Source organism: Hyperolius riggenbachi, chromosome 10 (assembly GCF_040937935.1).
Source record: "Hyperolius riggenbachi isolate aHypRig1 chromosome 10, aHypRig1.pri, whole genome shotgun sequence".
Taxonomy (NCBI): Eukaryota; Metazoa; Chordata; class Amphibia; order Anura; family Hyperoliidae; genus Hyperolius; species Hyperolius riggenbachi.
The window spans coordinates 30,152,817-30,177,489 of NC_090655.1; the positions used below are offsets into that span (position 1 = coordinate 30,152,817).

At 45.3% G+C, this 24,673-nt stretch overlaps 1 protein-coding gene across 1 annotated transcript in view; it reads left to right on the forward strand.

The window, feature by feature from the left end:
* The first annotated feature begins 5,469 nt into the window (after positions 1 to 5,469).
* The window catches only part of RGS10 (regulator of G protein signaling 10), a 44,445-nt gene continuing 25,241 nt past the window's right edge, over positions 5,470 to 24,673 (forward strand). The window contains exon 1 of the mRNA XM_068255307.1: positions 5,470 to 5,551. Coding sequence (XP_068111408.1) covers positions 5,503 to 5,551 — 49 coding nt within the window. The 5' untranslated portion in view covers positions 5,470 to 5,502. The remainder of the gene's footprint in view (positions 5,552 to 24,673) is intronic.

Below are 24,673 nucleotides of genomic sequence, written 5' to 3' on the forward strand. Positions count from 1 at the left end.
CCTCATATGTCATATGAGTTATGTGACACTATGGCTGTAACGTGTGAGGAGGAGAATGATGAAGTACCTGTTGTTGGTGCAGTTTATGAGGTTCTGAGGCAAGCGAAGCTGGGGAGGATGATTATGACGATACCCAACCTGTACCATGAAGTTGAGAGGCAAGCGGTGTCATCTCTGGCACACAGCGTTGAGTCAAGGGTCCATCTGACCACGGATGCCTGGTCTGCCAAGCACGGTCAGGGCAGGTATATTACTTACACAGCCCATTGGGTCAATCGGGTGACCGCTGGCAAGCAGGGAGTACGTGGCTGTGCAGCGGACCTAGTGACACCTCCACGGCTTGCAGGCAGGCCTGCTGCCACCTCCTCTCCTCCTGCTACATCTTCGCTGTCGTCCTCCTCCTCCTCCTTGGCTGCGTGGCAGTTCAACTCTACTGGTGCTGCGATCTCCTCTCCAGCTACACAGCCCCAGGGCCTATGCTGTATGCCAGGTACGACAGCGTCACGCCATCTCAGACATGTCTTGCCTCAAAGCGGAGAGTCACACTGGAGCAGCTATCCTGGCTGCTCTTAACAAACAGGTGGATCAGTGGCTGACCCCGCACCAACTGGAGATCGGCAACGTGGTGTCTAACAACCTCCGCAATCTCATTTCGGCTTTGAATTTGGGAAAGTTGACACATGTACCCTGCATGGCACATGTGCTGAATCTCATAATTCAGAGATTTGTGTGTAAGTACCCAGGCTTACAGGACGTCCTAAAGCAGTCCAGGAAAGTGTGTGGGCATTTCAGGTGGTCTTACACGACCATGGCACGCTTTGATTTGCGATAGCCCGACTCGCTGGAATTCGACCCTCCTGATGTTCGATGCTACAACAGGAGAAAGCCGTCAAACAGTATCTCTACAACTACAGTCAAAGAACACAGTCTGGGGAGATGGGAATGTTCTGGCCGAAGTACTGGACACTCGTGCGAAATGCCTGCAGGCTCATGTGGCCGTTTGAGGAGGTGACAAACCTGGTGAGTCACAGTGAAGGCGCCAGCAGAGACTTGATCCCATATGCTTTCTTCCTGGAGTGTGCCGTGCGTAGAGTGGTGGATCAAGCTGTGGAGGAGCGTGAACAGGAACAGGGGGAAGAGTTGTGGGATCAATTCTCATCAGAACCAGATGTTTCCTTAACAACTGTGGCAGCACAGAGGGGGGGGGGGGGGAGGAGGAGGAGGAAGAGTCGTGTGGGGAAGAGGAGTCAGATGATGAGAAAGGTGTTGTTTTGGAGGAGGAGGCGAAAGAACAAACGCAGCAGGTGTGGCAGGGGGCTTGTGCTGCTCAGCTTTCCCCTGATATTGTTCGTGACTGGTGGGAAAAGGAGAACTTAGCTGACATCACTGAGGAAGAGCAAGAGGTGATGGATAGTGTACGTCTGCATCCAACTTTTAGCATATGGCTCCTTTATGCTGTCATGCCTGTTGAGGGACCCCCGTATAAAAAAAACTCAAGGGGACTGAGCTGTACTGGGTGGTCACGCTACTAGACCCTCGGTATATGCACAAAGTGGCAGAGATGTTTCCGAATCACCAGAAGGATGCAGCACTTGCAGAACAAGCTGGCAACTATGCTTTACAGTGTGTTTAAGGGTGATGTCACAGCAGAATGGAATAAAGGTGCCACTGCCAGTAATCCTCCTCCTCCCATGTCCACGCAGGCAAGGACAGGACACTCTAGCGATCTCAAGGTGATGTCGGACATGCGGACATTCTTTAGTCCAACGCCTTGCCTTAGCCCTTCCGGATCCACCCTCCACCAACGCCTGGACCAGCAGGTAGCCGACTACCTGGCCTTAAGTGTGGATGTAGACACTGAGCAGTGATAAATCCTTGGACTACTGGGTGCGCAGGCTTGACCTGTGGCCAGAGCTGTCGCAATTTGCCATCCAACTTCTGTTTTGCCCTGCCTCAAGCGTCCTGTCAGAAAGGACCTTCAGCGCAGCTGGAGGCATTGTCACTGAGAAAAGAAGTCGCCTAAGTCACAAAAGTGTTCAGTACCTCACCATTATCAAAATGAATGAGGCATGGATCCCGGAGGGCTACTGCCCGCCCGAAGACTAAGTCAGTCCCCGCACACAGCATCTTTGCCTGCAAGCAGTGTGACTGCCTGCCCCATGACTAAGTCGGTCCCCACACAGCATCTCTACCTGCAGGCCGCTTGACTGCCTTCTCCGCCACTACCAACAGGGTCCAGGACTCCAGGCGGATTCCTGAATTTTTAAGGCCGCTGTTATAATAATTTTTCTGGTGCGTGTACATGCCTCCCTAATTTTTCTGGCTGCACTGCAGCTGCAACAACAGCACAAAAGGTATGTACAGTACATGTGTCAATTCCCCTTCGTGATCATTACCTTGCCGTGGTGAAGGGGCATGCGTATCATAATGAAGCAATGACAGACGGCTATATTAGTGTCTCGGGAGGGGGGGCACACCCAAGATAATAAGGTCGTTGCTTCATTGTGGACAGACCAAATTCGATCAGCTGGACATTCACTGCCATTCAGCTAACACAGCCCGGCGACCATATGGGCTTAAAAACCGCCATGGCCTGCACTCTCGCCATGGTGCGCATCAGTCCAGCACGGCCGTCACTACACAAACAGCTGTTTGTGGTGCGTTACACAGTGAGTTTGGTCTGTCAGTGTGAAGCAGTACTCTAATTACACTCCCTGATTGATGTATACACATGCAATATGTTTTAAAGCACTTTAGGCCTGCAATTTAGCATTCAATGTGATTTCTGCCCTTAAAACGCTACTTTGCGTCAAATCCAGATTTTTCCCCGGGACTTTTGGCATGTATCCCACTCCGCCATGCAAAAACTCAGATGTTAGACCCCTTGAAACATCTTTTCCATAACTTTTGTAGCCAGCATAAATGTTTCTAATTTACGAAGTTCGCCTCCCCATTGAAGTCTATTGCAGTTCGCGGAAGTTCGCATGAACCAAACTTTTTGCGGCCTTTCGCAAACCGAAAATTGGAGGTTTAAGCCATCTCTAACCAGGACACGCAACACCCCAGGAGTTGTGCACAGATGCCAGGAGCTACAAGAAGGTTACTAGACGTCACTAAAGGCTCGGTAAGTATTTTAATCCATGCAAAACCCCCAAGATTTAGACCCAGTTATCCCCTCAGTCATGCCAGTAAGTTGAGACATCTGGTGGCCTGAGTTTCGGATAATGGGGTCTTTGCTGTATGCGCTTTTCCAGGAGTTTGCTCTAAATGTCTGTGTGAACTGCACGTCACAGTTAGTGTTCGGGTGATGTTCGAGTTCGGCCGAACACCTGATGGTGTTCGGCCTTTTAAGTTCGGGTTCGCCCCGAACTACTAATTGGCCGCCGAACAGGGCCCCTGTTTGGCCGAACAGGGCCCTGTTCGGCCGAATACTGCCCCCCTATGGGGTCGCAGGCATAAGGGGGGAGCATGCCCCGATCGCGGGGGGGGGGTCGGAAATTCCCCCCACCCCCTCCGCTAGCGCTCCCCCCTCTGCCCGCTTCCCCATACAAAAGTTTCAGGAAGTACCGGTCCGGTGGTAGTGGGTGGCTGGCAGTGGGCGGCACTGTGAAGTGAGTGACTGAGGAGGAGGAGTCCGGAGAGTGACGCGTTGAGGGAGGCCGGGCAGCGGGCGGTTCAGCAGTAGTACGGTACTACTGCTGAACCGCCCGCTGCCCGGCCTCCCTCAACGCGTCACTCTCCGGACTCCTCCTCAGTCACTCACTTCACAGTGCCGCCCACTGCCAGCCACCCACTACCACCGGACCGGTACTTCCTGAAACTTTTGTATGGGGAAGCGGGCAGAGGGGGGAGCGCTAGCGGAGGGGGTGGGGGGAATTTCCCCCCCCCCCCCCCCCCCCCCGCGATCGGGGCATGCTCCCCCCTTAAGCCTGCGACCCCATAGGGCCCCCAAAAGCGGGATGTTCGGGGAGTTCGGCCCGAACATGCCGAACATCGCGGCCATGTTCGGCGAACTTTCCCGAACCCGAACATCCAGGTGTTCGCCCAACACTAGTCACAGTAAGGCAGGGAGCACGCTTATCTGATTTGTGCGCCTTTTGCTGAAGGTTGCAAAACATACAGTGCCACACTGGTCATCGTACTCAATGGCCCACTCGGAAATCACACGTCATTCACGTTTTTCCCTGCGATTTTTAAATCGGACATCTTTCTGCTTTTTTCCACATGATGCACACGTTCGCAATTACAATGCATTCAAAAAAACACCGAACAAATGCGGAAAACGTGGGAAAATGAAAACGCGAAACCCAGAATCACAGAAAAAAACTCTGACAAGGGTGGTAGTCAATCCAGAATCAGGAAATTTGGGCGCCTGTGGATAATGGACTATTTGCGCACCCCAAATTCGCTAATGAAAAATATCCGCTATTGGGCGCCCGATAAAAAGTGGGTTCTGGGCCTGTCCAACTGAAATTTTTACTTTTGAAAATTTGTGTTTTGATAACTATCATTTTCAAATTCGTTTTCACAATTATAATGTTCGTAAATTATCATTTATATCTTAGAAATGTATCACTTTTTATATTAACGTTATTTGCAGTGGAGATAGGGGGTATCAGGGCTAGACGTCAGGAAGGGGGGTTTCAGGGTTAGACGTCAGGAAGGGGGGTTTCAGGGTTAGACGTCAGGAAGGGGGGTTTCAGGGTTAGACGTCAGGAAGGGGGGTTTTAGGCTTAGGCGTCAGGAAGGGGGGTTTTAGGGTTAGGCACCACCAGGAGGGTGTCTTAGGGTTAGGCACCACCAGAGGGGGTCTTAGGATCAGACACCACCGGGGGGTTCTTAGGGTTACAGTAGCTAGGCACCACCAGGGGAGGGTTCTGTGTGAGTGTAGGATTAGGTTTAGTTGTAGTATAATATCAGTAATATTTACCAATGTTTTACTATGCTCTCATTAGGACTGTAAATATATCTTCATTTTCTTTGTTACAGACGATATTTTGCCCTTTTTAATAACGTTATTTTAACATATTTATTATTCTATCTTAGATAAACATGAAGACACGATAAAAAAAAAAAAGAATTCTCATAGACAATATTTTAAAATTTCAGCGGTACCCCGCGCCCTTTTTTTCCTGGCGCCCTTATTTGATGGATGGGTTCAATATTCTCATTCATACTTGCTGAACTCTGTGAGCAAACTTTTTTCTCCAACTAAAGTGTAACTTAAACTTTTTCAATTAAACTGTATCTTACTGTAGAGTCAGTTAATCCAAATGACAGCATAGAGACACGCAGAGCATTAAGAGACTGCCAGAGCGGCAGAGTAATGTGCGACAGAAAGTGCTGAAAGCCACAGAAAGTCACACAGAGCGAAGTCTGACAGCCTAGTGCTGGTAGGATGGGAGGGCGTGTGGTTGGGGAGGGAGGAGGGAGACCCTGCTGCTGGGCTGCACAGCTGCAAATGAGAGGAAGAAACCTGAAGTGACTCAAGTGCTGCAGAAGATGTTCACGCGGGCGGTCACCCGAATCAGCAGAAAGAGACCACCATCAGGTAAGAAACGCCCATCCTGTAGTCCTTGCATTCTGGGCCCCCTCGCCCTGAGATTTTCCTGATTAGCACAGTACAGCAGAAAGTTTGAAGGGACACTTTAGTGTTTTGAACTGAACTCTGATGGTGCCAGTAGCATAGCAATAGGGGATGCAGATGCAACCACACCGGGGCCCTTGGACCAGAGGGGCCAACTAGGGGCCCTTCCTCTCCCATCAATGGTGCTATGCTGGTAATGATCACTTTTACCTATGCTTTGAATTGTGGTAATCATCAACAAACTGTCCCCCTCCTCTGCTTACACCACTCATACTGTGAATGTATAGAATGTTTTTTTGTTTTGTTTTGTTGGGGGGGGGGAGGGGATGAAAAACTTGCACTGGGGCCCAAAGCTCCGTAGCTATGCCCTGTGCTGTTTTATTTTTGTCTCTGGAGTTTTGTTTGCTTGCATATAGTCATAAGAAAAAAAGTGCACAATTTTAATTTGTAAAGTTTTACACTGAAAAATCAGTTGGTCCTTAGAAGGTTCTAAAATTATTTAAATCTAACCTCAGGTTTAGATTCCACTGTTTCTTTATTTATTCAGCGAAAAATTAAGTCAAGGAGGAGAAGCCATGTGTGCAAAACTAAGTATGCTCCAGGATTCCTTCACTTGTGGAACCTTTTTTAGCATAATATCTTGAAGTAATCATTTTCTGGATGACTTTATCAGTCTCCCACGTCATTGTGGAGGAATTTTTTTCTCCACGCATCTTCACAACGTTACCTCAGTTCATTGAAGTTTGTGGGCAGCTTCCTTAAGGTCTCACCTTAGCAGTTCGATTGGGGTGAGGTCTGGACTTTCACTAGGCCATTGCAACACCTTGAATGTTTGACTTTAGAAATACTTTAGTAAACAAAAGAATTTTAGGTTCAGTGACTGTATGGTAACCAGGTCCCTTGGCTGTAAGACAAGCCCAAATCATCACCCCTACACCACCATGCTTTACAGTTGTATGAAGTGTTTGTATGAAGTGTGCCAGTATGTTGTTTGGTTTTAGTGCTGTGCATATTGGCCAAACATCCCCACTTGGTTTCATCTGTCAAAGGGACATTGTACTAGAAGTCTTGCGGCTTGTTTGGAGGTAACTTTGCGGACGTAAGCTGCGATGTTCTTTTTTGGAGAGAAGGAACTTTCTCTTGGCAACCCTTCCAAACCAACCATACTTGTTCATTGTTTTTCTAATTGTGGTCCCTTGAACATTAATATGTTAACTAAGGTCTGTAGAGTCTTTGGTTCTTTGGGGTTTTTTTTTATTTTTCTGAGCATTTTATGGTCTGTCCTTGGGGTGACTTCACTGGCACGTCCTCTCCTGGGAAGATTAGCAGTTGTCCTGAATGTTTTCCATTTGTGAATACTTATTCTTACTGAAATTATTGACTTTAGATTGTTTGGAAATGGCTATACAACCTTACTTAGGCCTCTTTTCCATGGACTGTTTATGGGCAGTGAAATGCCCCTCCAACTCTCACAAGTGTTCACTGATGCCTGGTAACTGCTTGTTGTTGTCTGGTATCTGCTCACTGCTGCCTGGTAACTGCTCACTGCTGCCTGGTAACTGCTTGCTGAGTGCACAGTTCAACAGTCTGTGGAAAAGAGGCCTTATGCTACGTACACACATGCGACAACGATCGTTCGTTGAGAACGACCAACAAACTGTTAATTGATGAAAGAACGACCTAAGTAAAGTTAGTTTAAGGCCTCTTGCACACTGCAAGCAATTCAGATTCAGATTCCGCTTTTTAATCTGTTTTTACTTCCGATTCAGATTCAGATTTGCAGTTTGCTCCTTGCACACTGCAAATCTAAATCTGAATCGGAGGTAAAAACTGATTAAAAAGCGGAATCTGAATCTGACTTGCTTGCAGTGTGCAAGAGGCCTTAAAATGTGTGTAACGATCTGATCGTTAGAACGAACGTTACATCACATAAAGCAACTATTGCGCTTGCACATAAAAATGAGAAGTTTCATGGAGAAATAGCGAAATGCGCATGTCAAGCCTGGTACGACCGTTTCCAACGTTGTACTACTTTTGCAAACGATCGTCGTTGGTAAAAATCCGCCAAGCTAGATCGTTCGTTTTTAACGATCTAGCTCGTCCGTCGTTAGACTTAATGATCGTTGGTTGCTTTTTTTTAAACGATCGTCGTTTGAAACGATCGGGAACGATCGTTTCAAACGACTATAGTCACATGTGTGTACGCACCTTTAGACTGGTGGGCAGCAACAATTGCTTGTTTAAGATCATTATTGATGTCTTTCCCCCTTAGCATTTTGTTAACACACACCTAAATGCTCAAAACCACACACTACTTCTTCATTATGAGTTGAAGAATGACATGCATTTGTACATCTGAAGTTTTATTTATCCTTGACTTTTATGGCAAGTTTTATTTATCAAATTTTAGGTCCTGCTAAAGACCTGGTGATTTGTTTTGTTATGTCCTGAGATTCAAAACCTTAGAGAAAGAGGGGATGCATTTTTTTTCTCATGATTATTTATCTTGTTATCACCACCAGCCAACAAGCAGAAACCTAATTCACATGCCTCATTATAAAAGTCTGCCTACTGTTACAGTGTTTGATGGGCTGCATGTCTCAGTATCGTTGTCCATTCATTCCTGGGGTAGATGTCTCAGTGCACTGCGTGCATCATACTTACCCTTTTGTCATCTGCTAACAGCAGTTTTAAAGCATTTTCCATTGTCTGCTTATAACTGGGATAATTTTCAAAGTGCCTGGGGTCTGCCTGCCCATAACTACGATCTACGTCTCCATGCACTCGAGTCTGCACATTACTGGGGCACTTGTCTCAATACATGGAGTCTGCACATTAGGGATAATTGTCTGATTGCATGGAATCTGCACATTACTGGGGAATTGTTTCAGTGCATGGAGTCTGCTCATCACTGGAGTACTTGTCTTATTCCATGGGGACAGAACGTTACTGGTGTACTTGTCTACTTGTATGTAGTCTGCATAATACTGGGGTACTTGTCTCTTTGCATATAGCCTGCATCGAAACAGCGCAAAACAGCGCAGGGAAATTTGGATGCACAATGCGCCGCCGAAGGCTGTAAAGTTAATTACAGCTATAGCAGCGCTCAGACAGTAGTTTGGGCGCCACCGAAAGACAGATCCCAAATTAATTGAAAAACAGTGTAATTTGCCCACTAGCAATGGCTGGCAGCCCAATTACTTATTTCCCCAGAGTCCACGGCGACCTGGAGGGGGGATAGTAATTAACGCCACCAGGACTTTTGCAGGAGCAGGGTGAGACATTTTTTGGATTCACCCTGTGCCCAAATTTCCCAGTGCCATTTTTTTTTTTTTTTTTATTTAAAATTTTTATTTTTCCAAATAAGTGTCAATACAAGCAAATCCAACATTTCACATGAAAAACAACTTGCATAGAGTTACATACCCCTTATAGGGGAAGCATATAATGTTACATGAATTGGGATCTAAATTGCTACAATTAAGCCGTTGGAATGGTGTCCCATGATCCAACGGTTATTTGTATGATGATATGGAGAATGACTGATCTCAAAGAGAGTTGGATATTGCATCTCACTTTTGGTGGGGGAATTTCCCCAACCATCCACATCCCAGCGCCATTTTTGCATGTACGTGCCTGCATGTCACTGGGATACCTGTTTCATTGCAAGGGGTCTTCTCATGACAGTGGGATTGTTTCAATGAATGGGGATCTGCACATTACTGGGGTACTTGTCTCCTTGCATGCAGTCTGCACATTACAGCTATAGCAATGGCTATAGGGGTACTTGTCTCATTGCATGTAGTCTGCACATTACTGGGGTACTTGTTTCATTGCATGTAGTCTGCACATTACTGGGGTACCTGTCTCCTTACATGTAGTCTGCATATTACTCTGGTACTTGTCTCATTGCATGTAGTCTGCACATTACTGGGGTACTTGTCTCATTGCATGTAGTCTGCACATTACTGGGGTACTTGTCTCATTGCATGTAGTCTGCACATTACTGGGGTGCTTGTCTCATTGCATGTAGTCTGCACATTACTGGGGTACTTGTCTCATTGCATGTAGACTCACTGCACATTACTGGGGTACTTGTCTCATTGCATGTAGTCTGCACAATACTGGGGTACTTGTCTCATTGCATGTAGTCTGCACAATACTGGAGTACTTGTCTCATTGCATGTAGTCTGCACATTACTGGGGTACTTGTCTCATTGCATGTAGACTGCACATTACTGGGGTACTTGTCTCATTGCATGTAGTCTGCACATTACTGGGGTACTTGTCTCATTGCATGTAGACTGCACATTGCTGGGGTACTTGTCTCCTTGCATGTAGTCTGCACATTACTGGGGTACCTGTCTCCTTGCATGTAGTCTGCACATTACTGGGGTACTTGTCTCCATGCATGTAGTCTGCACATTACTATGGTACTTGTCTCCTTGCATGTAGTCTGCACATTACTGGGGTACTTGTCTCCTTGCATGTAGTCTGCACAATACTGGGGTACTTGTCTCATTGCATGTAGACTGCACATTACTGGGGTACTTGTCTCATTGCATGTAGTCTGCTCATCACTGGAGTACTTTGTGTCATTGCATGTAATCTGCATATCACTGGAGTACTTGTCTCCATGTAGTCTGCATATCTCTGGAGTACTTGTCTCCTTGCATGTAGTCTGCATATTACTTGGGTACTTGTCTCCATGCATGTAGTCTGAATATTACTGGGGTACTTGTCTCCTTGCATGTAGTCTGCATATTACTGGGGTACTGATTTCCTTGCATGTAGTCTGCATATTACTGGGGTACTTGTCTCCTTGCATGTAGTCTGCATATTACTGGGGTACTGATTTCCTTGCATGTAGTCTGCATATTACTGGGGTACTTGTCTCCTTGCATGTAGTCTGCACATTACTGGGGTACTTGTCTCCTTGCATGTAGTCTGCACATTACTGGGGTACTTGTCTCCTTGCATGTAATCTGCACATTACTGGAGTACTTGTCTCTTTGCATGTAGTCTTTTACATTACTGGAGTACTTGTCTCCTTCCATGCAGTCTGCATATTACTGGGGTACTGGTCTCCTTGCATGTAGTCTGCATATCTCTGGAGTACTTGTCTCATTGCATGTAGACTGCTCATCACTGGAGTACTTGTCTCATTCCATATAGTCTGCACATTACTGGGGTACTTGTCTCCTTGCATGTAGTCTGCACATTACTGGGGTACTTGTCTCATTGCATGTAGACTGCACATTACTGGGGTACTTGTCTCATTGCATGTAGTCTGCACATTACTGGGGTACTTGTCTCATTGCATGTAGACTGCACATTACTGGGGTACTTGTCTCCTTGCATGTAGTCTGCACATTACTGGGGTACCTGTCTCCTTGCATGCAGTCTGCATATTACTGGGGTACTGGTCTCCTTGCATGTAGTCTGCATATCTCTGGAGTACTTGTCTCATTGCATGTAGACTGCTCATCACTGGAGTACTTGTCTCATTCCATATAGTCTGCACATTACTGGGGTACTTGTCTCCTTGCATGTAGTCTGCACATTACTGGGGTACTTGTCTCATTGCATGTAGACTGCACATTACTGGGGTACTTGTCTCATTGCATGTAGTCTGCACATTACTGGGGTACTTGTCTCATTGCATGTAGACTGCACATTACTGGGGTACTTGTCTCCTTGCATGTAGTCTGCACATTACTGGGGTACCTGTCTCCTTGCATGTAGTCTGCACATTACTGGGGTACTTGTCTCCATGCATGTAGTCTGCACATTACTGGGGTACTTGTCTCCTTGCATGTAGTCTGCACAATACTGGGGTACTTGTCTCCTTGCATGTAGTCTGCACAATACTGGGGTACTTGTCTCATTGCATGTAGACTGCATATTACTGGGGTACTTGTCTCATTGCATGTAGTCTGCTCATCACTGGAGTACTTTGTGTCATTGCATGTAATTTGCATATCACTGGAGTACTTGTCTCCATGTAGTCTGCATATCTCTGGAGTACTTGTCTCCTTGCATGTAGTCTGCATATTACTTGGGTACTTGTCTCCATGCATGTAGTCTGAATATTACTGGGGTACTTGTCTCCTTGCATGTAGTCTGCATATTACTGGGGTACTGATTTCCTTGCATGTAGTCTGCATATTACTGGGGTACTTGTCTCCATGCATGTAGTCTGAATATTACTGGGGTACTTGTCTCCTTGCATGTAGTCTGCATATTACTGGGGTACTGATTTCCTTGCATGTAGTCTGCATATTACTGGGGTACTTGTCTCCTTGCATGTAGTCTGCACATTACTGGGGTACTTGTCTCCTTGCATGTAGTCTGCACATTACTGGGGTACTTGTCTCCTTGCATGTAATCTGCACATTACTGGGGTACTTGTCTCTTTGCATGTAGTCTTTACATTACTGGAGTACTTGTCTCCTTCCATGCAGACTACATGCAAGGAGACAAGTACCCCAGTAATATGCAGACTACATGCAAGGAGACAAGTTCACCAGTAATATGCATACTACATGCAAGGACAAGTACCTCAGTAATATGCAGACTACATGCAAGGACAAGTACCCCAGTAATATGCAGACTACATGCAATGAGACAAGTACCCCAGTAATATGCAGACTACATGCAAGGAGACAAGTACCCCAGTAATGTGCAGACTATATGGAATGAGACAAGTACTCCAGTGATGAGCAGTCTACATGCAATGAGACAAGTACTCCAGAGATATGCAGACTACATGCAAGGAGACAAGTACCCCAGTAATATGCAGTCTGCATATCTCTGGAGTACTTGTCTCATTCCATATAGTCTGCACATTACTGGGGTACTTGTCTCCTTGCATGTAGTCTGCATATTACTGGGGTACTTGTCTCATTGCATGTAGTCTGCATATTACTGGGGTACTTGTCCTTGCATGTAGTCTGCATATTACTGGGGTACTTGTCCTTGCATGTAGTATGCATATTACTGGTGAACTTGTCTCCTTGCATGTAGTCTGCATATTACTGGGGTACTTGTCTCCTTGCATGTAGTCTGCATATTACTGGGGTACTTGTCTCCTTGCATGTAGTCTGCATATTACTGGGGTACTTGTCTCCTTGCATGTAGTCTGCACATTACTGGGGTACTTGTCTCCTTGCATGTAGTCTGCACATTACTGGGGTGCTTGTCTCATTGCATGTAGTCTGCACATTACTGGGGTACTTGTCTCCTTGCATGTAGTTTGCCCATTGCTGGGGTACGTGTCTCATTACATGTAGTCTGCATATTACTGGGGTACTTGTCTCCTTGCATGTAGTCTGCATATTACTGGGGTACTTGTCTCATTGCATGTAGTCTGCATATTACTGGGGTACTTGTCTCCTTGCATGTAGTCTGCATATTATTGGGGTTCTTTTCTCCTTGCATGTAGTCTGCAACTCTGCACATTAATTTACTGGGGTACTTGTCTCCTTGCATGTAGTCTGCATATTACTGGGGTACTTGTCTTATTACATGTAGTCTGCATATTACTGGGGTACTTGTCTCATTGCATGTAGTCTGCACATTACTGGGGTACTTGTCTTATTACATGTAGTCTGCATATTACTGGGGTACTTGTCTCATTGCATGTAGTCTGCACATTACTGTGGTACTTGTCTCCTTGCATGTAGTCTGCACATTACTGGGGTACTTGTCTCCTTGCATGTAGTCTGCACATTACTGGGGTACTTGTCTCCTTGCATGTAGTCTGCATATTACTGGGGTACTTGTCTCCTTGCATGTAGTCTGCACATTGCTGGGGTACTTGTCTCATTACATGTAGTCTGCACATTACTGGGGTACTTGTCTCATTGCATGTAGTCTGCACATTACTGGGGTACTTGTCTCCTTGCATGTAGTCTGCACATTACAGGGGTACTGATCTCCTTGCATGTAGTCTGCACATTACAGGGGTACTGATCTCCTTGCATGTAGTCTGCACATTACTGGGGTACTTGTCTCATTACATGTAGTCTGCATATTACTGGGGTACTTGTCTCATTGCATGTAGTCTGCACATTACTGGGGTACTTGTCTCCTTGCATGTAGTCTGCACATTACAGGGGTACTGATCTCCTTGCATGTAGTCTGCACATTACAGGGGTACTGATCTCCTTGCATGTAGTCTGCACATTACTGGGGTACTTGTCTCATTACATGTAGTCTGCATATTACTGGGGTACTGACCTCCTTGCATGTAGTCTGCACAATACTGGGGTACTTGTCTCCTTGCATGTAGTCTGCACATTACAGGGGTACTGATCTCCTTGCATGTAGTCTGCACATTACAGGGGTACTGATCTCCTTGCATGTAGTCTGCACATTACTGGGGTACTTGTCTCATTACATGTAGTCTGCATATTACTGGGGTACTTGTCTCCTTGCATGTAGTCTGCATATTACTGGGGTACTTGTCTCCTTGCATGTAGTCTGCACATTACTGGGGTACTTGTCTCCTTGCATGTAGTCTGCATATTACTGGGGTACTTGTCTCCTTGCATGTAGTCTGCACATTACTGGGGTACTTGTCTCCTTGCATGTAGTCTGCACATTGCTGGGGTACTGATCTCCTTGCATGTAGACTGCACATTACTGGGGTACTGATCTTCTTGCATGTAGTCTGCACATTACTGGGGTACTGATCTCCTTGCATGTAGTCTGCACATTACTGGGGTACTTGTCTCCTTGCATGTAGTCTGCACATTGCTGGGGTACTTGTCTCCTTGCATGTAGTCTGCACATTACTGGGGTATTGATCTCCTTGCATGTAGTCTGCACATTGCTGGGGTTTACAATCCTTACCATACACCCTAGCTAAATCCCATGCAGATATTCTCCTGGATGGGTTGTGCACCTGGAACCCTTGTGCTGATAGGCAGGTGTGCTAGTCACTATTCCGCTGCGCTGCCCACAGTGGCCCCTGTACTTGTCTCAGTGAATGGGGGCTGCTCATTACAAGGGAAGCACAGATTGCATAAGAGGAACTTTGTTGAATGGTAAAAAGGGAAGTTCTGGAGTAGATTGCGATACGTCCTCCTCCTCCTCACATTGCTGCTTCCAGCTGTGACTTGCAGGTGACGTGTAATGAGGAGACACGACCAGACCTGTCCCCGGCACACGCATAGCGTTGGCATCCAGCCGTTAGTGCCTGGCCTGGCAGACAGGACCAGATCTGTTCCGCACACACACAACGCTGACATCACCCATCAGTGTCTGTCCAGGGTAATCCTTCATCCAGGAGGCACTTCACAAGTCAGGCTGGCTGGGTGTATGTACAGTGCAGGGAGGGGAGGAGAAGGGGGGCTAATAAGAGAACCTGCTGTAACCTGCAGCCATCCTCTGTTGCAGCAGCTCCAGGGATTCAGGAAATGTTTCAGAAGAGAGAGAGATCAACCAGTGGTCTAGCAATAGGGGATGCAGAGGTTGCAACCGCACCAGGGCCCTTGGGGGGGGGGGGGACCTCAATTGCATTATTAGCTCTTTAGTGGTGCTATGCTGGTAATGGTCACTTGTATATATGCTTTGAATAGTGGTAATCATTAAAGCTAATGGGAAGCCAAAGAAGAACAAACAGATACTCACTTAACCTCCTGAGCCATATGCCCGTCACTGTGTCGGGCATACCTCTCGCTAGAATTACAAGTCCCCCAGGAAGATTCTAATAGATTTAATGCCCCCACAAGCTTTAGCTAGCACTAGGCTAGCTAATATAAGTAGCCGGCACCCTCCGATCACCGCCGATCCCCCGATACAGCCACTTGATACATTACCCCACCTGGGTCCAGCGATCGGCGCAGCCTCCCCGCACTGCTCCAGTCTCTATGGGGAGGATCGGGTCTGCGCATGACGTTATGACGTCGGTGATGTCATGACATCATGTACGATCCTCCCCATCGAGAAGACCGGAGCTGTGCGGGGAGGCTGCGGCGATCGCTGGATAGAGGCTGAGTAAAGTATAATGGGGAGGGATCGGAAAAAAATCGGAGGGTTGGCGGCTACTTATACTAGCTAGCCTAGTGCTAGCTGAAGCTTGTGGGGGCATTAAATCTATTACAATCTTCCTGGGGGCTCTATCTGCAAAACCTCCTGAGCGGCGTAACGCTCAGGAGGTTAAGGAGAGGGAGGGCTCTGGGTCCTGTAGAGCCTTCCCATTCCTCTCACGGTCCCCTCGTTTAAACGCTGGTTACCCGTTTGAATCTCCTGCTACGGGAGGCTTTGGAATTCTTCAGGAGCTGAGAGCTCACAAAGACAGGCGGCTCTGTTGTACCTGCGTGAGTGCGCGAGACAGTATGCTTGTGCATGCGCAGTACGGAGCGACCTGTCTTCAGGGGGAACTCGGGCTCCCGAAGACTTCCAAAGCCTCCTGCGGTGGCAGAGAGCAGCATTCGACCAATCGGCTGTATGGGGTGACCAAATACTCCCAGGGCTGTATGAGGCGCCAACTACTACCTCTCTCCCTCCAATATAGGGATCCTTCCGATCAGGTGTTTTTGTGGCGACATTTGTCATCAGTGAAAATCATGATGGTCACACTTGTTTTATAACCCTTGTGAGATGGGTCTTCAGGCTTTGGGGGTCACCAGGGCAGGGCAAGGGAAAGGGTGTGAACACTGGGAGAGCCCATCAAAGTTTTGCTGGGAGCCCATGATTTGTAGTTATGACAGCAACCATTCCTCTAGATGTGTCAATTGTAGGACACTGAATGGAGCAAAGCCTGATTGAGTTGACAGTACGGATTGTGCAATAACTTCCTGCCACACAGCAGATGTGGGAGGAAGACAGCTCTGCATGTAGCGATCGTGTGCTCACTGTACAGAAGGTCATATGACTTCACCATGATCTGTTGTTGTTATTGTTCTTTTGTTTATTTTAGAGCAGTATTGGTCAACTCACTAGATACTGAGAGCCTCGGACGCCACCAAAGGATCACACCGTATATTTAGAGCCATTGTGACCCAGCAGCAGCTAAGATCCTGTAACCCACGAGTACCATTATTTAATGGCTTTGAGTCCCCGTATTGTTTTGAAAAAGGCTGATTGTCCACTTTTGCTTCCTGCTTGTGATGTAGTAATGGTGGCAGGGGTGTACCTACTTGGGAGCAATGGATAGTGTAAGCTGGATAAAACATACATAAATAGGCTTACCTCTATTAAAAAGAGGTGGTAGCCCAAAAACAGTAATACATTTTTTATAGAAACCAGACACTTGAATGATAAGGCATTTCACGGATTACAGTCCGCTTCCTCAGATCCAATAACAAAAAAATGTCTCAATAGTAGCGATTTGCAAGCAGGGAGCGCCTCTAATGTAGAGGCGCTCCCTATATAGGATAGAGGCGCTCCCTGCTTGCAAATCACTACTATTGAGACACTTTTTTTTTTATTGGATCTGAGGAAGCGGACTGCGATCCACGAAATGCCTTATCATTCAAATGTCTGGTTTCTATTAAAATGTTATTATTGTTTTTGGGCTACCTCCTTCTTTTAGAGGTAAGCCTATTTATGTATGTTTTATCCAGTTTACATTATCCATTCCACACATCACATCTTGGAGCGCTTCCTCCCTCCCAGTAATATCCCATACCAGCCCCCTCCGCTCGGGGTGTTGGCCGTGTATGTTGGTTCCTTGGAACCCTTAAACCCCTTTTTCTTTTCCTGGAGAGCGACCTACATTGACGAAGACTAAAGAACCCGAGTGAGGACGAGCTTTCCTCATCAGCCGTCACACTGTTGTTGCCGGTCTTGCAACCTATTCTTGTCACTATTCTTCACATACTGTTGTTGAGTGTCCCATACCCTCAACGTGCTTCACTATCAGGGGCTTCTGGTGTCCCTGTCTTGTTTTTTGTCTCCTTTGGAAGGTCCTCGGACTCCATTGGTACCACACACACTTCTACAGGGAAGCATACACACACACAACCACACAGACACACACACACAATCGCACACAATCACACACACACAAACATAATCACACACACAAACATAATCACACGCACACACACACAATCACACACACACAAACATAATCACACACACAAACATAATCACACGCACACATACAATCACACGCACACATACAATCACATACAATCACACACACTCCACACAGCCAAACATTAGAGCGCTGCTTTAAACTGACTTTTTTTTTATGTTTATTTTAGTTCAGCTAAGGTCTCTGCCAAAGTAGTTAGATTCCTGTAGAGAGAAGAGTCGCTTTCAACAAAATACTAGCTTAACTATGTTTATCATAAAAATGGGTCTTTTAATACACACAACCTAGCAGCCGTGAACACCCCACAAGTGTCATAAACAGGATACCAGAGACCATGAGTTGCTCTGTGACCTTCTGCTACTACTACATTATCTCTGAACAAAGACAAAATTAAAAGTTGCACTGAGGCCATGCACTGATGAGGATCAACCAATCGGAAACAGTCTTTATGCATGTTGGATTATTGTGGCTCTGTACAATTAACACGCTGACACATCATTGCATAACAGGATGATTTGCATATTTAGCAGTGATGCATTGTGGGAGACATCATATGCTCACTCCAACCTGAATAATCAGGAATACCTTCTGTTTTAAAGTGTACCAGACATGAGTAATAAGATTTAGACGTACCTGGGGTTACATGCAGCCCCCTCCACACCGATCACTCTTACGCCTTCTCGTCCTCCCGCTATCAGCCCTGTAAGTTTGGCCAGTCAGCGCATGCGCAGTGTGCCCCGAGCCCCACCAGATGAGCAGGCGCAGAGCTCTCCCGGCGCATGTGGCCATGTCACGCATGCGCAGTGTACCCCGATTGGCCAAGCTATTGGGGCTTCTAACGGGACAACAAGGAGGTGGAGGAAGATGGCGTGGGAGCAATCGGTGCGGAGGGGGCTGGAGGAAGCCTCAGGTGCGTATAAAGGGGCCCATACACTCAGCCGATTTTCTGGCCGACCGATCGATCAATATCGAACGATCGATTGATCGATTGCAAATCGGTTGGCCAATCGACCGATCGACGGCCGATTTCGATCGATTTTGATGGATTTCCATCGAACTTGCAGGGTGGAAAATCTAGGTCGATCTGATGAGATTGCTTATCATTTTGCATTGGCCCTAATGGAAATCTGATGGCAAAAAAATGCCATCAGATCGAATTTCAATAGATTTCAAACTGAAATCTATTGGAATTCTATCCTGGTAAAAAATGTTCTAAAAACACATCAGATAGATCATCAGATGCATTTCTTATCTATCTGCTGCTAATCTGACGAGTTTATGGGCACCTTTAATCTTTTATTATTACTCATCTCAGGATCACTTTAAGAAGGCAAACTTCTGTTTTGCATAATATTTTAGAAAGAGGGCTTTTTGGTCCTTTGTAGCCCCTTACACACTCCTAGGAGTTCTGGTTCACCATGAGCTTAATCTGTAGCTCTAAAAACAAAAATATTTCATAATTCCATATTTCTAGTTATGAAAAAGTTAGATAATCAGGCTACATGTTCAGAATCCCAGTATCAGCCTGGCTATTCAGATAGTCAATGAAACGGCAGGAAATTTGACACCTTTGTAGCAAATTTAGCAGATGTGAATTGTTGGTGTCCGGGTTGTGGAGCAGGTAGCGGTTGAAACATTGGGAAAACGTTCATGAAATGATTATCTATTCTACCTTATACTGTATACTCAAGTTTAAGTCTAGAAATTTAGGTCTAACTCACTAAATAAAAGTATAGGGGTCGACTTATACACAAGTCACAGGCAATACTGTGCACACTGAGTAATGTTTGACACTTTCTTGATAAAGAAAATGCCAAGAAATCACAGGTCTGAAAGTCCTCACAAGAATTAACAAGGAAAGGGGCAAAGGGAAAAATACTGGGCTGCAGGAAGGGGAGTGAATAATTGCTGCACTGGGGGCCTGGAGGAGTTACTGGCTGCACTTAAGGGACAGGAGGGGTTAATGGCTGCAATACTGCATGCAGTGCAGTTATTAACCCCTCCTGGGCCCCAAGTGCAGCTGTTAATTCTTCCTGTGTCCAAGAGCAGCCACTAACTTTTCTGGCCTGATTAGACTTATACTTGAGTCAATACAAATTCCAGCTTAAGAGAGTTGAATATTGGAGTAGACTTATACATGAGGTCAACTTGTATTCGAGTATATACGGTAGACGTTTTTCACCCACAAAACACTCCTCTCGACAATGCTGATAATAGGTTTGTCCTGCCTGGAGTTCAGTTTATAGTGAACTTTTTATAATCATCAGTAGTCAGCCCATAGATGTCTCCAGGGGAACTACACTGAGCAAAAATATAAATGCTACACTCTCGGTTTTGCTCTCATTTTGCATGAACTGAACTCAAAGGTCTGAAACATTTTCACGTACACAAAAGACCCATTACTCTCAAATATTGTTCACAAATCTGTCTAAATCATGGAGGTGAACATGCTGGGTGTGGAGGTCCTGGGCTGGTGTGGTTACATGTGATCTGCGGTTGTGAGGCCGGTTGGATGTGCTGCCAAATTCTCTGAAAAGCCTTTGGACACAGCTTATGGTAGAGAAATGAACGGACAACAGCTCTGGTAGACATTCCTGCAGTCAGCATGCCAATTCTACGCTCCGTCAAACGTTGTGGCATCTGTGGCAAACCCGGATTTACATCACAGGAGCCTATAGGCACAGCTGTCCTGTCACCTTAGACTTCACTCTCCATGAACCTACAAGCCTTCACCGAACCGCACTGCAAGTGTCCCGGCTGGCCTAGCTGTCACTTCTCCCTTACTTCCCTTGCCCGTGTCCCTTAGGTAGCCAGAAGTACCCTCTACATTAAGTAGCAAGAGGTGCTCCCAAGTATTAGATAGCCAGAGGTACCCTCAGTATTAAAGTTAGAGGTACCCCTGACTGAAGGGAGATCTCATGCTGAGAGCAGGGTGAGTAACCTCTCATTTACACTCTCATTAGGACTGCATAGGGAAGGAGAGAGGAAGGCACTCTGGGTGGGGAGTGAGCCGCGTTTCCATCATCAGGTGCCTGTAGGCACTAGAGATGTGGCGAACGGTTCCCGAACCGTTCGCCGGCGAACATCTCCAAATCCCTGGGGCTCTTACTACTTCCGGGTCGCACTGACCCGGAGTAGTACGCCTGCGCTGCCCGGCGGAGCGCGTCCTAGATTGCGCTCCTGTTGCCGGGCACTTTCTGCGCGTGTGCGTGACGTCCTGAACAACGTCACGCTCATGCGCAGAGAGCGCCCGGCAACAGGAGCGCGATCTAGGACGCGCTCCGCCGGGCAGCGCAGGCTTACTACTAGTAGTAAGAGCTCCAGAGATGTTCGCCGGGCGAACAGTTCGCCACATCTCTAGTAGGCACGATCCTACAGTGCCTTCTGGCAAATCCTGCCCTGATCTGTGACATTGTGCTGTGTGATCAAACTGCACATTTCAGAGTGAGCTTTTACTGTGGCCAGTCTATGGCACAGCTGTACAATATTCATGCTGTCTATTCAGCACCTTGATTGGCCACACCCGTGAGGTGGGATGGATTATCGCGGCAAAGGAGAAGTGCTCACTAAAGGTGGCCACTAACTGTCCAATTTCTAGCAAAAAATCATTTAAGCGATCAGAAATTCTTATCGGATTGGTTGTAAATAATCTCCGTTGATGGGTACAATCTATTACAAACAATTATAAAAATAGTCGTCCGATTGGATTTTCGTCAAATCAAAATTTGGATTTTCTTGTAGGTTGTGATAGATAGGAAGCAAAGATTAGTTCGTTGATGGTGTAGTGAACGATTTTTCTTCAGATCAGAATTTTCTCTTGAACGATTTTTCACTAGAAATGTAATCGTTAGTGGCGCCTTGAAGGTGGCCACTAACGATCCAATTTCTATCGAAAAATTGTTCGAGCCATCAGAAATTTTGATCGGAAGAAAAATCGTTCACTACACTATCAGTGAACTAATCTTTGCTTCCCATCGATCGCAACCTACAAGAAAATCCAAATTTTGGTTTGACCAAAATCCAATCGGACGACTATTTTCATAATTGTTTGTATTCGATTGTGCCCATCAACGGACATTATTATTTACAACCAATCTGATCAGAATTTCTGATCGCTTGAACGATTTTTCACTAGCAATTGGATCGTTCGTGGCCACCTTGACAAAGGGTTAGACAAATTTGTGAATAATACTTTAGAGTAACGGGTCTTTCGTGTAGGTAGAAAATGTTTCAGATCTTTGAGTTCAGCTCATGCAAAATTGGAGCAAAACCGATAGTGTTGTTTTTACATTTTTGCTCAGTGTATATAAAAGTGCGTTGTGTGGGTTTAATTAGTCAGGGCACCATGTAGGGCTGATTCTGAGCATTTATGCTGTGAGTTCTCTCTTCTTTCAAGATCTTTTACAGAGGCATGACCTGAATTGGTGTTTGCTGCGTACTGACACGTTACTGCCAGTGGTCTGTCTGTGAGTCATTGTGGTAGCAGTGATTCATAACTATGCATAACAGAACTGCAGGATACTTGTAACGGTGGCTGCACGAAGTCTTAAGGGTCACTTAACAGACGTGGCTTGTCCAGATGTTCCCAAGATGAATGGCAAACACTCGCCAGTGACTGTTTATATAAAAGAATGGTACCCTGGCTTTCAGGAGCATCAAGGCATGATTTGCATATTTCTGAGTGATGCATCATGGGAAACCACAGTGGCTCACTTATAGCTGAATGATCACAAATACCTTCTGTTTTAAGAAGCCCAAATTATATTCAGGATTCTTTCACATCAGAGCTTGTGTTTGGAAAAGCTAAAAGCATGCGTGTTTCATGTGTTACAGCACATAGGAGAATGCAGGTGAAGTTATTGTTTTTTGACCTTCAACTGTAACTGTGTGCGTTGAGACGTTTTAAAAACATATGCTCTTCCTGGACCTTGCGTTTTACATTGATTTACATTGTAACGCAAACGCGTCGGACGATTAAAAGCATCGAAATGCAACACACAAAAACGCAGCGTTAGATGTGAAAGGTAAAATGAAAGTCTATGGACTTTCAATTTACCTTGGAAAACGCAAACTATTGACATTGCGTCAAAACGTCCAAAACCAGCTCAGATGTGAAAGAGCCCTCAGCATTGCTTTTCAGTAAGAGTGTTTTTCAAATAAAAATAGGGACTCCTGCGCACTCAGCTTCTTAAAGGAATTCCGAGGTGAAAAAAAAAAAGTTGAAATAAACAATTGCATCTATCCTCTGTCTCCTAAAAATGACTTTTTTTTTAGCTATCCCACAGTTTTATTTTATATTTAAATCTAATTTTTAAGTTTCCTACTGTTTCATGGCCTCTTCTCAATGACACATTCATTGAAGTATGCCAGAGCTAAAATCTATGAATCCCTTTTTATCTCTTTTCTGCTCCCAGAACCTGTTTTCTGCCGGATGTCCTTTAAAGCTTTAATGAATAAAATAAAACATTAAAATAATGAACAATACTCATACAAATGCCATTCAATAGCCCCACAATCAATCCCCAACATCACGCATCCAATCGTTTTAGCACCAATCCACTATGCATTAAACACACTGCAAGATCTTGTTTCAACCTCATTGATGGTCAGTGACCCTGAGATATCTCGGTCCTGGTTGTAAAAAATGGTAATATAGTTCAATACTAAAAAACCTCTATAGAGAATAATGTTTAAAATATTAAAATGTAGTCCAAAAAACTCATTAAACTGTAGCAAACTTTTGCCGCAAAAAGTTTTTTAGGCTTCATTTTTTTCTACAATCAGGATCGAGATATCTCAGGGTCACTGACCATCAATCAGGTTGAAGCAAGATCTTGCAGCGTGTTGAATGCATAGTGCGGATTGGTGCTAAAACGGTTGGATGTGTGACGTTGGGGATTGATTATGGGGCATACAGTGGGATGCAAAAGTTTGGGCAACCTTGTTAATTGTCATGATTTTTCTGTATAAAACGTTGGTTGTTACGATAAAAAATGTCAGATAAATATATCATATAGGAGACACACACAGTGATATTTTAGAAATGAAATTAAGTTTATTGGATTTACAAAGTGTGCAATAATTGTTTAAATAAAATTAGGCAGGTGCATAAATTTTAATTATTCCAAAACCTTTAGAACTGATTTTTGGCTTGGTAAGCTCAGTGACCCCTGACCTACATACACAGGTGAATCCAATTATGAGAAAGAATATTTAAAGCGGTTTAAAACTCTGACAAAATGTTCAACAAAAATGTGTTTTCCTACTTTTTATAACCCATACAATTATCATATTTGCTTTTGTGCACAAGTATTAATATTCATTTAGACATTACAACTTCACAAAAGTTCAGTTAATTTACTTTGAAAGCTGCTGGTGCATTTTATTCATAACTGTTGTAATTCTGTTGTGAATGCAGCCACCAGTGATTTCTGACCTGTGTTTCACCCCAGGACTCATCAGCTGAAGTCCAGCACAGCCAGAGAATGTTTACATAAATGTATCAAGTAAAGAATGTGTACACAAGATAAGTTCGGCTGAGGGTTCTCCCTGCAGAAGAAAGAGTCAGCCCTGTGATGTAACCCTTTGAATGCTGTTTTACTAAAAAAAAAACCATTGTGTTAGTACATCATATGCTGTAAATAATCTTTTAGAGCAAAGAAGAAATTCTGGGTTATATTCCACTTTAAGGGGGTCAATTGTAAGTTTCCCTCCTCTTTAAATTTTCTCTGAAGAGTAGCAACATGGGGGTCTCAAAACAACTCTCAAATAACCTGATAACAAAGACTGTTCACCATCATGGTTTAGGGGAAGGATACAGAAAGCTGTCTCAAAGATTTCAGCTTTCTGTTTCCACAGTTAGGAACATATTGAGGAAATGGAAGACCACAGGCTCAGTTCAAGTTAAAGGGACTCCGAGCAGTGCAGAAACTATGGAAAGATGCACATCATTTTAAAGCTCTCTTTCTCCTCTTTCCAATGATATATAAACCGCCACCCTACGCCTTTTAGTTTTCGCTATTTTCGCGATTGAAATT